Source organism: Nannospalax galili, unplaced genomic scaffold (assembly GCF_000622305.1).
Source record: "Nannospalax galili isolate Female #2095 unplaced genomic scaffold, S.galili_v1.0 scaffold461, whole genome shotgun sequence".
In the NCBI taxonomy this organism is placed as follows: domain Eukaryota; kingdom Metazoa; phylum Chordata; class Mammalia; order Rodentia; family Spalacidae; genus Nannospalax; species Nannospalax galili.
In genome coordinates, this window is record NW_008349975.1 from 2,921,808 (window position 1) to 2,938,557 (window position 16,750).

At 35.4% G+C, this 16,750-nt stretch overlaps 1 protein-coding gene across 2 annotated transcripts in view; it reads right to left on the reverse strand.

The window, feature by feature from the left end:
* The window catches only part of Glra3 (glycine receptor alpha 3), a 175,501-nt gene that overhangs the window by 82,801 nt on the left and 75,950 nt on the right, over positions 1 to 16,750 (reverse strand). For both annotated transcript variants that reach the window (XM_029570437.1, XM_008847144.2), the window contains exon 5: positions 1,874 to 2,089. In XM_029570437.1, coding sequence (XP_029426297.1) covers positions 1,874 to 2,089 — 216 coding nt within the window. The remainder of the gene's footprint in view (positions 1 to 1,873; positions 2,090 to 16,750) is intronic.

Consider the following 16,750-nt stretch of genomic DNA (forward strand, 5'->3'; position numbering starts at 1 on the left):
ACAACAGTTTATCAGAATTGTTAAGAAATCTGAATAAATTTCCCATTAATTATCACTGAGTGATGTCACTCAGATAGTCTTAGGAAGCAGTACATGTACTGAAAGGAAATATAGGCATATTAAACAAAAAGACTGAAAAGCAGATACAATACAATGGGATGAAGAGAAACAGAATAAGACATTATAAAGCCACTTGCATAATAATTTTCAGAATCATTAATATTAAAATTTCATTTTTTCTACTTTAATAGTGCTACCTAGCAAAAGTAGAAACACCTTTGATATTATAAAGATAAACTGAGAATCATATTTTCCCATTCCTTATAAAAAGTTTAAAAAAGGAAAACTAAGACAGAAAGAGCATATAAAGAGTTCATTTTAGGCCAAAAATCTCAGTATCAGGTCCACTTTGATTTGTCTTTAAAAGCATGATACTGGCGATACAAATCTCAACACCTGTCCATCACTGTGGGCAGAGCACACAGTCTTCCTCTTCTGAAAAATATGGCACTAGTTCTATTCCTGAGCTCTTGCTTTCCAAATCTAAGAAAATAACTGCAGATCATTTTATAGTAATTTTATTTTTAAGACTTTTCAAACATGGTGCAAATCTAATATCTCACATAAGCAGCATTGTGGCTATTTATTGAGTATATGCCTAAATGGTTTTTAATGAACTGCCACCATTGAAAAAGATCTAGAGCCTATTGACTTTTTTGAATATTGTTAATGTTTCCAATTTTTTAACAAATCTGATCTAGAATTTATGATCCTCCTGATTCAGCCTCTGCGTTGGTAGGGTTAAAGGCATACACCATCAAGCTTAACCATATTTTGGTGTTTTTCTAATTGCTGCTTCACATTATGAGAAATGTTTAATGAACAACTAGAGCATAAATTAAGTTTTTCTAGGGATTGCAATAAACATTTTGATTGTGATTTTTGGCATACTTCAGGAATTATTTATTTATTTAATTTTTTTGATCTTTTTGATACAGGGTCTCCCTATAACCCCAGATTGCCTGGAGCTCACTATGTATACCAGGCTGCCCCAGTTTCATAGAAATCCATCTGCCTTTGCCTCCCAAGTGCTGAGACTAAAGGTGTACACCACCATGCCTGGCTTTGCAGGAATTTTTTTTTTTTTTTTTTTTTTTAGTGAGAAGGTCCTGGCACAAAAACATACATATAGATCAATGGACCAGAACTGAAGACCCAGGTGCCAGTCCACACAATTAGAGCCACCTATTTTTAACAAAAATGTGCAAAATACATATGAAGGAGAGATAAGATCTTCAACAAATAGTGCAGGGAAAACTGGAGTTTTTTGTTTTCTTTTTAAAAAAGTAATCAACCGCCACTTTGCAGTGTGTTATAGCCAGGCGTGGTGGCACATGCCTTTAGTCCCAGCACTCAGGAGGCAGAGGCAGGTGGATCTCTGTGAGTTCAAGTCCAGCCTGGTCTACATAGTGAGTTCCAGGACAGCTGAAGATTGGACAGCTAGGGTAAAAATGAAAAAGGATTACCAGAGCATATCTGATTTACCTGAAAAAAAAAATCTGAAAAGAACTTACGTAAAATAAACTTCAGATAAGCAAGAACAATCATTATTTAACTCATACTTAAAAGATATACATACATATAAAAATTCATCACGATTTATGACCCAGGTGCTTTTCAATTGCTTTTATGAATCCTGCCAAACTGATGATGTGAAGAATCACCACTGACATTGATTTGTTTAAGTGGGTTTTCTAGAATTAATGTTATTCCAGAATTAGACACTTAGGTTTCTTGTTATTAATTAGATATATTTGGAAAACAACAACTTAAAACAACCCAATGGGACAATAATCAGTCTTTGAAGTCTTACCTTATTGAATAAAGAACATTTCCATTTTTGAAAATTCTTAGCAGTTTGTTATCTGTAGTGACTTCATGAAAGTTGGCGCCCTTTTCATTGGCAAAGAATAAGTCAGGTTTCCAAATGGAGTCCAACATGGATGGATCGAGGTCCAAAGAATCATCAGGATATTCACTGTACGCAAGACGAGGATCATTCCATTTCTGACGAAGAAAGATATTTACTCTGTAAGAAAGGGTGGGGGAGAAAGGAGACTTTAAGAAGTTAGAAGAAACCACAGTACTAATGTGATATCACTGTAGCTTCACCAGTTACAACAGACGCACCACTGTGTGGAACACGATAAACAAAGCTGTGTAACCGGGAGATGTGCATGTTGGAAATAATCTACCTCCATCTTAACTTTTTTCTTTGACTATAAATATACCTAAAAATGTTTAAAATCAAATGAGTTATTTCTCGCAGTTTTCTGAATGAATGATATGAGCTTTTATGAAGCTTTCTAAACACTGTGGTGACCTTAGAGAGTCATTCTAGTTTGAAGGTTTGACTTTTTTTGGTGACACGTACGCTTCCCTAAAAAGGACCATAGTTATATTTGCTGTTCCCTTCAAATTTTACGTTCCTGGGTTGTCATAATATATTACTAGATTACCGTTGACATTTAATGACATTTTCTTTTTATTTTTTAGATTTTTCTTCTAGTAGATATACAAAAGAATCAAAAGTACATTTAGTGCAATTTTCTTTAAAATTGTGCTACAAAAAATGAACTTGTATAGGTTTTACAGTTACAAAATAATTTTTAATATATCAAGTTCTATAAAATAAGTAATTTGGAAAAAGAAAATGAGTTTTGGTTAATAAAAGGATGGTAATTGATAACTCCAGTAATCTCTTAGGTTTTTTTAACTAATAAATTTTCCAATTATACCTTTTAAAGATAATTTTAAAAGCCAAGGCTGTTTTTAACCAAAGTTTGGCTTACTGGAAGTGTGTGTGTGTGTGTGTGTGTGTATGTGTGTGTGTGTCTGTGTGTGTGTATGTAGAATTTGTGCATACACAGTATATTAATATTTGCACCACATTTCTTTTTGTTTTTGTGCTTTGAGACAGACTCTCATGTATCCTAGATTGGCCTCAAACTCACTGTACAGCCAAGGATGACTTTGACCTACTGATCCTTGTGCCTCCACTTCTCAAGTACTATGATTACAGGCCATATATGGTTTTACAAATATAGCAATTACATTTTTGAAGTGAATCAGAAAGCTTCATTACATGTGATTTAAACAAAAATTTGACAAAAGGTTACTTCTCTGAAAAAAATATTGGCACTATAGAGGAACTAAAAATCAATTTTCTTGAATTTTTTTATTTCTTTAATACCAAATACAGTAACCAAGGAGTAGAAAGAAGCTACCAAAATATCAGACTTTATCTATAGGCCAGTCAAATTTAGGCTTACCACGGAATACTATAAATACGCATGTCCTTCCGGTCACTATTTAGCACTGATATTACTTTCCTCTAACTGTAAGTGAGTTTGTCTATCAGGTCTTTGTTTTCTCTGTCTTCTAGGTGTCCCATGAACCTTCCCCTTCTCTTTTTGTGACTGAACTTGAAAGATAATTTCAAAAAACAACATAAATGACAATCTGTGGCAATCAATTGCAGAAACATAAAGCTAATATTTAGTCCTTTTTAAATTGATATTTATATAAATCATTATCAGTTTTCAAGAGCTCCTAATCATAGATTTTTTTGGGGTCAGTAATTGGAAAGGATATATGATTTAAGGGGAAAATACTATTGAAAACCAATTTTTTTTTAAAAAAATCCCAGAATTCTTATTTTAAGAAGTCCTATTCAGAGTTCCTGGTTAACTTCAAAAAAACCTGAAAATTACATCTTTATCAATGAAATAAGAATAAATCTTACCCCATAAGAAATACTCTGCAGGTTTAGTTTTCTATGATGTTCTAATTCCATAGTACTGTTCAATATAAGTTCTCATGAATCACAAAGCACTAACACTCAGTGATGGAGTAATTGCTCCTAACACCATCTCTGTAATAGCTCCCATGCTGCCTGCCCCATCTGCTCTAGAAAGTCACCACATAAAGCGTTGCTGTCTGGGGCCACTGATTCTGAAATAATGGCCCATTGGAAAAGTGTCTTTCATTTTTCAGTTACTAAACCATTTTATAAGATCTATGTGGATTCTTAGAAACGCTATTTCAAATTTGCTTCTGAATTCTTTGTAATTCAGATATTTATTCTCTTTGAAAAACTCAGAATCATTTTTAAATTACCAAAATGTGTAAAGGAATGTAATTTTGTCCAGTTCTGGAAACATAGAAATAAAGAAATTTCAGTTAGAACACAAAATATGTCGAATGAATAGAAATAAATTCTTTATAATCTTTGTCTACATTTAAGATTGAAAATCTGGTACAAAGAACATTGATCAGTCCTAATGGTCAATATGAGAATTTTTGGAAAGGTAAGTAGCTGTGTAAACATGCTTTCCAATTTAGAGGTTTGTTTCAATAAATTGAATTCATTCAGTTTGGGGATGTCTAGTTTTGTACAAAATCACAAGCACAGAGTAATTATTTCCAGGAGCTGCTCCTTGACAATAAAACATAGTCACTGATGTTTCCCTTTGATTGTAAGTAACCTAAGCGTGCTGCATAGCATTGGTCCATAGACCCCCATGATCTTTTTCACTCTTCACCACCCATGGTGACTTACATTCATATTCAATATTTTTATTGATTTTTTGTGTATCTCATAGAGAATAGTTCAAATGATCTTACTCATCTTTATACCCACATTCCAAATGGTACCCTTCCATAGACTCCTCACCTACACTGGAGCCCATATACTCTGTCATCCCTATTACTGTCCACTGCATTGTCAATTCCCCCAGCCATTCCCCAGCGCAAGTCCATCTACTAATTCTAGTCAGCCTATCAAGACTCCCCTGTTTTAGGAAGGTCAGCTTTTCCTCCTCTAGCAGCAATCAGTTGCCAACATTCCTTTAGATAAGATTGGGGTCTGCTGTTCATTTTCCCAGTTCTATGCTGAGTTACTGTCTGGGAGTCTCTTGGGCCATGCTGACCGACAACTCAAAGGAAGGTATCTCCTGTCTGAAATTGTTTCTTGTCATGTGGCCTTTAGCTATAAACATGGGCTCTTAAAGAAATATGCTGATAACTTTAATATATGGTTATACTTTCCTTTCGGGTGTTTAAGACCATACAGTTAGCCCAAATAAACCAATTTATTTTTATTCTTAAGGTCATTTGAGGATCTATTCCTCAGGGGACTCACGGGTTTAGGAAGAGTCCCTGGCTCCTTTCTTTTACCAGTTTCATCTATGTGAAGGTATGTCAAAGGTCCTGCTCTTCTGTGGAGGGTTTCACTTGGAAGCACTGAGGAAATGTTTCCTTTGTGTTGACTCTTCTTTTGTAGACTAGACACTGGTTCAAGTCCATCTGGTGGGGTCTCCATGGCCTCCCTGAACAAGAGGACAGGTGACTCACCAGTTATAGAACATTTGAGAGATGCTCCATAGTCCCCTGGAACTTAATAGACCTTGGAGGGCAAGGAGCAAAAACTGTCCTTTAAGTCCCTCCGACCAGATTAGTATAAGCCTCAAAGTATGGCTATTAAACATCCAAGAATATTAGTTCCATCAGTCTGGCACTTTTAATTACTATGTGCTATGTAGATAAAGCTTGGGCAAAAACCAAACGTTCTCAGATAATACTTGACTAGACATATATTATGTTCCTTGAGCTTTTTGCATGTATAATCTGATTTTATAAAAACTAGCTAGGCATTATTTACCTCTCTTACTGTCTAAGCCTTCCACCATAGTTTCCCCATTTAAATTGCCCCCATTTTCCCATTTCTCCCTCAATAACACCCTTCTCCTATGGTTGAACCTCTCTTGAGCTCCTTCTTTCCCTTTATCCCCAAGCTTCCTTGTATAACCCTCCCTCCCCCTTCCCATTTAAAATACCCCTATTTTTATCCATATATCCCTTAGTAACACCTGTTTCCTATTGCTCTTCTCTCCCAGGTTCATTCTTTTCCTTCTCCCTGGTTCCTTTTCATTATCCTGGTTCCTGTAGTTATGTCTGGATACACACTCATTTATAAAGATTGGTTGTAGGATTCACATATGAGAACATACATCATTTGTTTTTATGAGTCTGTGTTACTTCACTTAGTATAAAAGTTTCTAGATCCATCTACTTGCCTTCAAATTTCATTTTTTCATCTTTATTTGTTGCTGAATAGAATTCCATTTTGTAAATGTACCACATTTTTGATAACCACTCGTCAGTTGAGGGACACTTAGGTTGCTTCCATCTCTTAGTTATTCATTAAGTGTTCTCTACACTTCTATCCATAGGGGTTTAACAAGTTTGTAATCCCACCAGCAGTGGATGAGCATTCCATTTTCTCCACATCCTCACCCATATTTGGTATCGTTTGTTCTCTTGATCTTAGCCAGTCTGACTTGAGTAAGGTGAAATCTTATAGTGGATTTAATTTGCATTTCCCTAATTACTAATGATGTTGAACACTTTTTAAGATGCTTCTTAGCTGCCTTTATTTCTTCTTTTGAGAACTCTCTGTTCATCGCCTTAGCCTATCTTTTAATCGGGTTACTTCCTTTCTTGATTATATGATTTTTGAATTCTTTATATATTCTTTATGTTAAACCTCTGTCAGATATGTCGCTAGTGAAGATTTCTCTCCCATTCTGTGGGTTTTCTCTTCACTTCCTTGGTTGCCTCTTTAGATGTACAGAAACTTTTTAATTTAATGAGGTCCCATTTGTTGATTCTTGACTTTGTTTCCTGGGCAGTTGATTTCCAGTTTAGAAAATCCTTTCTTACACCTATATCTTGTGGATTATTGCCAATTTTTCTTCTAAAAGTTTCAGAGTTTCAGGCTTGAAATTGAGGTCTTTGATTCATTTGGAGTTTATTTTTGTTCAAGGTGAAGGTTAGAGGTTTAGGTTCATTCTTCTAAAGGTGGAGATTCAGTTTTGCCAGCACCATTGGTTGAACATGCTGTATTTCATCAAGTGACTATTCTTAGCCTTTTTGTAAAATATCAGGTGGCTGAAATTGCATGTACTCATACTTGGTTCTTCAATTTTGTTCCATAGGTCTACAGGTCTATTTCTGTGTCAGTATAATGTTGTTTAAAATATGGTATAGTAATCCCCCCAGCATTACTCTTAGTGCTCAAGGTTGCTTTGGCTATCTGGGATCTTTGTGTTTCCATATGAATCTTAGGATTTTTTTTTACAATTCTGTGAAGAATGTCATGGGGATTTTGATTGGTAGAATGGTCATTTTCACAATATTAATTCTTCCCATCAATGAGCATGGGAGGTCCTTCTATCTTCTGGTGTCTTTCTCAATCTCTTTCTTTAAAGGTTTAAATTTTTCACTGTAGAGGTCTTTAATGTTTTTGGTCAGGTTTATTCTGAGATAATTTTTTTTTTGAGGCTATTGTCAAGGGAGTGTTTCCATGTGTCTTTCTCTGATTGCTTGTTATTTGCATAGAGAAGGGTTCCAAACTTTTGTAGATTAATTTTGTAACCTACCACTTTATTGAACGTGCTAATCATTTCCAGGAGTTTTCTGGTGGGATTTTAGCATCTCTTAGATATATCATATTGTTTGCAAAAAGGGATAATTTGACCTCCTCGTTTCCAAATATTTCTTCAATTTCCTTCTTTTGTCTTATTGCTCTTGCAAGAGTTTCTAGCACTATGCTAAAAAGGAGTGGAGATAGTGAAAAGTCTTGTCTGGTTCCTGATTTTAGTGGCAATGCTTCCAGTTTTTCTCTATTTAGAATGATGTTGACTGTGGGTTTGTTGTGTATGGCTTTAATTATGTTGAAGTATGTTCCCTCCAGTTCAATTCCCCCTAGGACTTTGAACATAAATGCATGTTAAATTTTGTCAAAGGCCTTCTTTGCATCTACTGAAATGACCATGTGGTTCTTGTCTTTGAGTCCATTTATATGATTTATGATATTTATTGACTTACGTATGTTGAACCATCCCTGCATCTCTGAAATAAAGCTTGTTTGTCCAGGTTCAGGTTCTCTCCTTTGATTTTATATTGCAGGGGCTAGATGGCTTTCATCCTGTTTCTCAGGAGTTCGCACAGAGGCCCAAGGTGAATGAGGATCAGATGCTGTCAGGCTTTCTCCTTAGGTCTGGATGCCTCTAATAAGTAGGCACAGTACAGTTTGGGAGGATTGCTAGGTAGAAGTAGGATTCAGGACTCTCTGGAAGTCAGGGAAAGTGGTTGGTCTCAGGAATCCAGAGCAAGCAGGGAAGGAGACTGGTCTCAGGATTCCTGGTTGGGGGTGGGACAGCCAGGGATGAAGATGTCTCAGGTATGCAAAGGTGAGGCGGGAGAGGGAACAGGCTTTGAGGACTCCAGGGAACTAGACTGAGGAATTGGGTTGGTCTGGTTGCAAAGAATCAGGAAGCAGTGGGGAGTCTGGGCCAAGAGGCCAGTCCTGATGTCTGGGTGCCAAAAGAAGAAATGGGCCAGTGCCCATGCTAGGAGGAGAGATGTGGTGGAACTGTTGGGAGGGTGAATGAGGTTGTTGGAGTCAAGGTACAGTGGGCCTGGTCAAACCTGCCCAGGAAAGTTGCTGGCCTCAGGAAATGGGGGTTTGGCATGGCCAGGGATGAAGGCTGGTCCAGGTATGCTAAGGCAAGGTAGGGGAGAGAACAGGCTTTCAGGGCTCCAGGGGAATAGACTGAGGAACTGGACTGGTCACTGTGCAAAGGATCAGAAAAGAGTGGGGATTCTGGGCCAAGAGGGTAGTCTGGGGCCCTGTGTTGCCAAGAGAAGAAATGAGCCAGTGCCAACACTAGGAGGAGAGATGGGGTGGGAGAGCTGTTGGGGTAAATGAGGTTGTGGGAGTCAAAACCATTCAATAATTTTTATTGTACACTGTACATCTAATTTTCTTCCTTCTTTTCACTGGCCCAGATAACCAGGTAGAATACATTCTCACTGAAAGCTATGGCAATAGAATTCTTTTTTTTAAAAAAAAACATACTTGTTACCGCTATTGTACATCTACCCACCTATCAGTTCCTATACTTTTCCTCATTTTATGACACAACAGATGGAAACCAAGCTAAAGCCCCTGGTTTAGCTGTGAGACATACAGAAATCCTATTAGTAGCATGTTGCTTCATAACACCAAATTACTATCATAAGTTCACTCACTGCTACATAGAACAAGTTCATTTGCTTAATTTTACTCTTAAAAATGTGAATCATACAATATGCATGTTAAAATGAATAGAACCATTTATGCATGACTTATTCTTTTACAATATATATCTAATAATATGTGTCCATGATCTGCTTGTCACTAATTTTGGATTTCCATTAAACAATTATCTTCCCCTATTAGAATACATAACTCAAATCATAAATTTATAAAAAGTCTTTGGGGCACTGAAGCCTTTAGAACATTTTGTTCTCTACTAGCACTAAAAATGTCCTTCACCATTGTAAAAATCCTGAAACTTTCTTCTAGCTACTATAATGAAAACTAATTTGAAGAAGCTGAAAGGCACTTAGTACTTTAAAGAATGGTTAATCGCATCAATTCATAATGTTTTGAAGATCTTCCAACTAATGTTTCCCTAAATATCTCATGTAAACTGTCATCTCTCTCTCTTCCTTTCCATACATATACATGTGTATATTTGTGTATCTAAAAATGCATTTTAAACTTACTTTCAGGTGTATATAACATCATTTATAATTGGTGATATTTCATACTTTAATAGTATTGTGTAGCCATAACCGCATTTCAGTTATGGATCATTTCTTTCACCTCAGGAGGAAATTCTATATCCATGAAGCAATCCTTTATCTCCCCCTCCAAACTCTAGCAACCAGCAATCTGTTTCAAGATGCTACGGCTTTACTAGAATTGGATATTTCAGATAATGGAATCATATGAGGTGTGACCCTTAGTGTTTAGATATTTTAACTTAGTTTAATGGTCATAAGATTTGTAGACTGTATTTAAGAATGTAGGTCATGCTCCAGCACAGCAAATGACATTGGTACAGTGTTGATACTTTTATCTTGTGGGTAATCAACACCTATCCAGTTGGACTTAAAAGCCACTCAATGAGAGGAAACTCATGTGTGGTACTGTAAACATTGCCAAATACACATAACTGGAGAAGCCATAGATCTTAGAGAAAACTTCAAGGCTCTCATATCCCTAGGCAAATGTAATTTCTTACTATATGTGAAATACGGATCCTTAAATTTACAGACAAATATCCTAGTCACCATTCATCAAAGAAGTTTCTTTTCAATGGACAGAAGTTATTACAGAGTTCCACAACTGGTCACACGCAGATTTTCTGTGAATTTCCCAAGTGTAAATGGCACATCTATGATGCAACCTCTACACCTTAAGGCTCATGGAACAAGGGATGAAGAGAACACTAATGCATATTTTAATTCTCATCAATGAAGCTCCCCTATGCAACAGAGGGCCAGGAACCAAAAAGGTCACAAATTTGCAAAAAGTAGAGAATAAGAGTTTACAGAATGTGGGTCCTTGGACAGGGCTCCTATATTAAAATCCACCCACACAGTACTCAGGGACCATTGAGGAAGAGGATGCAGAAAGATTGTATGAACCAAGGAGAAGGTGCATGACGATACAGAAATAGAGTTCTACAGACTCCTGGGACACTTCTCATAAGAACCTACAGCAATAGTGTCAGCATGTACAAGACCCATGCAAACTCAAGCAGACAGCAACCCAGCACAGAACTGTGGAAATGGACAGAAGGCCCTAATTTTAGTCAAAGAATTGTTAGCAGTTGATTAATGCTGGGTGAGGAAGAGTCAATCTTCTTAAAGGGAGGGACTTTAGATAGGCTGACTAAACCTTAGTGGATGAACTTGCATTGAGGGACATCTGGGGACACTGACTTGACTTTATAAACCTTAACACAAATGATAGAATCCATGATTTCAAGTGGGGGTGCTATGGGAGGGTGATACAAAAATCATAATCCACAATTGACACAAAAGAGTTACACAATATTGTTGATTGAATTTCTATAACTTCAATATGAGATTAGATGCTTTAAACACAGTAGATTCAGGATTATACTTAACCTTGTAAACAACTAAGTTTTATCTTGCATTTATCTTGCACATATACACACATATTCATGTTTACACACACAAAGATATTTACATTTTGTTACTTACACATGTATTTAAAAAAATTAACAACAAGCATGGTGGTTCATTAATCCCAGCACTCAGGAGGCAGAGGAAGGTGAATCTGTGAGATTGAGGCCAGCCTGGTCTACATAGGGAGACCCTGTCAAAACAAACAAACAACAAAATTAGTCTATTATTTGGTATAATGTTCATGCTTCCTTTCACAATTTTAATATTCTCAATTCAGCAGCTTTGTGTCTGGGGAAAATAGATGTTGTTGTAAGCATGAACAGAGGAATAGTTATTATTCAAACAATCATGCTGTATTTGTCTTTTAAAGACATAAAAATATTCTAATGATTATTTTTATATTTCCAAATATTTTTGAACATATGGCTCATAATTACATTTTAAATATCAACTAGAATTTGAATTTCATAATTTAAAGCCATTAAATATCCCTGGTTTGGCACATAATTAATGAAGTCTTATTACTATTTTTTATCTATTTAATGAGGGCCCATTTAGTATGGGATATGAGAAGTTAAAAATTCAAAGACAAATGTTCCACTTTGCTAGTTGTAGAGAGTTAAACACTGACCATTACAAAATTGTTTTGCATTTGTTTTTCTTCTGAGAAATTCATATAATTCTTCAGTAGCATTTTATTGATTTGGAGATTGGCCAAGAAGCTGTAGGAGGCAGTTCACTGCACTGTAAAGCTGCAGAAGAATTAACTACTTTATAGAAACTATCATTGAATGTTGCAACCATATTTAGACAGTTCTTGAGAATTACACAAAATATTTTCTATTACTATTCCGTGTCAAATAAAATGGCTACATTTCACAATTTTATTTGTTTGCTCTATGTGTATTTAATATAGTACAATTTAAACTGATGTAAAAAGCATTTTAATAAAGCACAAGTTTTTATGAAAAATTACAGGTTATCTAAGTTAATATATTATATATATGTACACAGTCTATAAAATCAGAACTAAAGGGAAATGTAATAAATCATCAGCTATTTTGTTTTCTGGGTGTAGAACATCATTCACAGAAATACTTTTATATTTACTATATTTGAACTATGTAGACATATTTTGATACAAATATAATTTAATATAAAACTTCATCATAGGTAAAATATTAGTGGCTAAAGTATGTTTTTACTTTTCATACATGTGTTAAGAAACAGTAGATCGTAGTCTTTCCTTTCAAACTGTAAAACTTGAATCTTGGCTTATGACAAGGAATTTTAATCTTTTCACAACATCACACCCTGTAAAATTTTTGTTTAAGGGAAAGCCCTGATGCATTCCTGAACCTATGGCCTGGAGTAGTGGAGCTTCCCTTCACACAGATTCTTTAAATTATCACGCCAAGCTTCTGGGTCCAGTTATGTAGTTCCTGGATCTGACTGATCATGCACTTTTACAAAAGTAAAATCTGATGAGTTACTTTCTGATTTGTTCATGTGTTCCTGTGTGACATTAATGGGGTCCTTGGACCTCGGATTGTATTTCTAACACATATACTTTATAACCTGTGAGTGTCATCTTCTAGTAAATATATACAACTTGAGACTATTAATAAAATTGAAAATAAGTTCTAGATTGAGTTTGATAGTATACTGATGCTAATACTTTAAGAAACACCTAAGTATCATTGCAATTTCATGTTATACTTTTGTTCTGGTCAATTTTGGAATCTAGTGATGTATTAATTTATCCCTAAACTTAGTTTTATATTTGTACTTGAATGTTTTCATGGCAGGAAAGATAATTTTACTGTTGGTACCAGACAGATTAAGAGACTTTACTAATGCCACCAGACAGGGTAAGAATTAAACCTGATATCGCCCTATTTTCCTCCAGTCTAAATCTAACTCTGCATGATGCATATAATACACTGCATTTTGCAAGCTACATTGTTTCAAAAGCTAGGTGTTCTTTGTCGTAGCAGATTTTTTTTTTCTCTCAGGTACCTTGCCTATCCCGGTGGCTAAATATCACTGTGACCTTTATTGACAGCACCTAGAAAAAGCTCTGTAGAATATTTTTCACTTACCAAGAATTATTTTGTGCAATATATCTTTGGAGAAATATTGTGTTGAGATTTTTTTTTTTTTGGTATAGATGACAAATTGTTCCAACAACATTTGCTAAGCAGTCCTGAATGATACTTTCTTATGGTGTTTTTCTGGGTTCTAGAAAGAGTAGATCTAAAATTATATTATATAAGCTCATGTCAGCAGATATATTTTCACCTATGAGTAAAATATATTTATTTTATCAGACCCATAGAATAATTGGCAATATGTAGAGATTCTCTATTATACATTTTGTGAGTAATAACTCAAAAATAGTAATGTCAGAGCAGCACCCCAAACAAACTGACAAAATGCAAAATATCTCAACAATTTGTTTTTAAAAAATCTTAAGTAGGAAGAAAATATCTAAAAATTTAAAGAAATATTCTTTGTTTGAAAACTGGTAAACTAAAATTGAAACCATGGTTCAATATTTTTGTGCATATTGACCAGGGAATTATCTAACTCATTTGGTGTTAGAAGAATGCATTCTTCAATGTTTTCAATAGCTATTTTGAGAAATCAGATTTGAAGGCTAAGAACAATAAATGTATCTTCAAGTGCTGAGTTATTCAGAAAGAATGAAGTTTTAGAATGTATTCTTCAATAACCTTGGTACTAAAAATTGTCAAGGGCAAACAATTTAGCCCTAATAAGTAATGAGAACTAGAAGGCCATGAAGGAAAGAAGATTACAAAAATACATTGTATTCTGAATCAAATAGCTATTTGGCTTTTGTAGTGCAGATTCTTCTAAACTCATGACAAAATTTAAGAAGGAAAAATGTCTCCTTTGTTTCAGATGTTTTCTTTTTCTTCCTTGCTTTGAAGTTCAAAGAAAGGTAGATGGAAATTCTGATTACAATGAGTCATTGATATATCATAAAATTCAAATATTACAGCAGATAAATTATATTTTTTAAAGCCTTGCTCATGACATTTTATTACCTTTCCTAAGAAAGCATAACTCATAGTAATGTAATTGTTGATCGTTTTTTTGAGATATTCTGGTTCTTTAGAAATTTGCTTTGACTCCCAAAGAACAGGATAGATAAAGAGAGAAACAATGTAAAATATAGTATGCTTGAAAACATAAAACTTCATAGTGCGTGTCTGGAAATCTGAATGGGTTAGAAAATGGATAGGCTCAGAGATCAGTCTTTAGCGTTAAGATCTACTGCATCCAACATGGCAGGGGTTTAGAGAATTTTTTTTAAGTGAGACAGCACAACACGGAGGAAAGACACAACACTAAATTATAATCTCAAGAGTGGGGCACCAGGAGGTCTTCTGGGGAAACAGAGGCCCTGAATTCCTGTTCCACTGTGTATTTATTGTGTTAGCTTCCATAAATAGAACAAAGAAAGAACACTTCTCAGCGCAGAAAGTCTTGTGATAGCTTCCTCAAGAGCTCTTGGTAGACTATTTTAACACAAGGAACTTGTTTGCCAAGACAGAAACTAACTAAGCATATCAAGTCTATGGTCCAGGACACTGCATTCCTTTCTCTCCTCAACACCCATGTCTATGCACCTTTCCCTACATGGTCATCCTGAGCAGAAGCACCATTGCATGTAGTTGGGCATGCTTTCAGCAGTGTTCATGTAAAGCAGGTGCCCCCAACAAAGACCAATTATTTTTAGCACATGAAAATGTAAAATTTTCTCCAAGAGGAAATAATGGAAAGCCAATGAGAGAGTACAAAAATGACAGTATCTAATCTAAATATTAGATAGAAATCTTCTAAGTAAACCTTGGATTGAATGTCCACAGAAACTTCAGTTATTCTATGACTGTAATTTTTGTGACAGTGAGAAGAGATTTACAATGTATTGAAAAAGTGAAAAATTTGAAAAATACTTGGAAGATGTTATTGTTACAGCTTTGTGTTCACCATACATTGAATGGAAGAAAGGGGTCCTTGGGAATGACTTTTATTAATGGACATAATCTGGACTAATGACTTTTAATTAACCTCAGAAAAATCACGTGCCCTGTGTCTTGTGACCTTGGCACCTAGTCTTATTTCCTAGGCAAGCTCAATTTTGGAACTCCATTATGAAAGAAAATAAATGAATGAATAAATGTGGGTGTGCTTGAAAATTAACACATCAAAGCTCAGAAAAGCTGTACCCCATCGCCATTGCACACAGTGGAGACTGGGAAGAACAACTGACCTTTGGTGAATGAGATGGACTAAGGATGAATGGACTGTCTGCTGTCATTAAGGTGGAGCCAAGCTTGTACTTCTCCAATTGAAGGTGGAGAAAACATTTTGAATAAAATTATGGGTGGGTCCCAACTTGGGACACAGTTCCAGGAAAAATCCAAGCAAGACAATTCCATCACTACAGTTCCAGGGACAGATGGTTCCCAGAGATAGCTAGGAAAGGAGTGTCTTCTGATCTTGAGTTCACTCTTAAAACCTAAATTTAAGAGATAGACTTTTATTTGTTCCGGTAATTATAATGTTGACTGAAGTAGTAGCACCGCAGGGGTCCTGTGCTTTCTACCTGACTTAGAGATTGCAAAGAAGTGAAGAAGCAGAATTCAGTATGCTGAGCTTTAGACATTTTTTCAACTGAGAAAGATTATCAGCTCAGATATTGAAAAACTAAGTTATCAACTAGAGTATGCTGTGTCAATGTATAGGTAATTGTGTATTCAATATCACAATGTAGAGATATGCTGTCCCAAATATTATATTCCAAAGTTATTTGGGTTTTTGTTACTTCCCCATCCCTCTCACTTGGAGGCATTTGAAAGAAAGCTATTTATTAAAAAAAAAAAAACTAGAAAGCTATAGATTTAAAATAAAGAAAATAGTTTGTTATAGTATCATATAGGTAGATGTCAGGAGAAGATATATTTACAGAGGAACATTGGTTCTTCCCATTCGACCAGAAAATGACCAACATTTAAGAAATAAAAAGAGGGGCTTGAGAGATGGCTTAGAGGTTAAGAGTACTGAATGCTCTTATAGAGGACCCAGGTTGGGTTCCCAGCACCCACTTGGCAGCTAACAACCACCCATAACTCCAATTCTAAGGATATCACACCCTCTTCTAACCTCTGTGGGCGTTGCTTGACATGGGTACACTTACATGCTGGTAATATACTCATACACATAAAATTAAAATGATAAAATATTTTTTAAAAAATTAAAAATATACTTAGGAAAAGAATGATCAGAGATTTCCTGAACCCAACAAATAAGAAAGGTCAAAGCGGAAATTTTTTCAAGAAATAGTGCAATGTTCAGGGAAGTCTAAATAAGTAGTTTGTTCTAGTTTCCAAATACACTGGGAACAGCAGCTTTTGTGAGGTAATTAGTTTGAGGTTTGATCAACCCAAGGTAAGGAATTAGAGAATGGATCACGAAATGCCACTGAAATATGTCATCTATGAAAAATGGAATATGCCAACAGGTAGAGAAGGATATGTTGTTCAGAGAGAGTTCCTTGTAGGACAATAAACAAATTGAAATCTTGAAAGAATGGATACATAAGAAAGGGGAA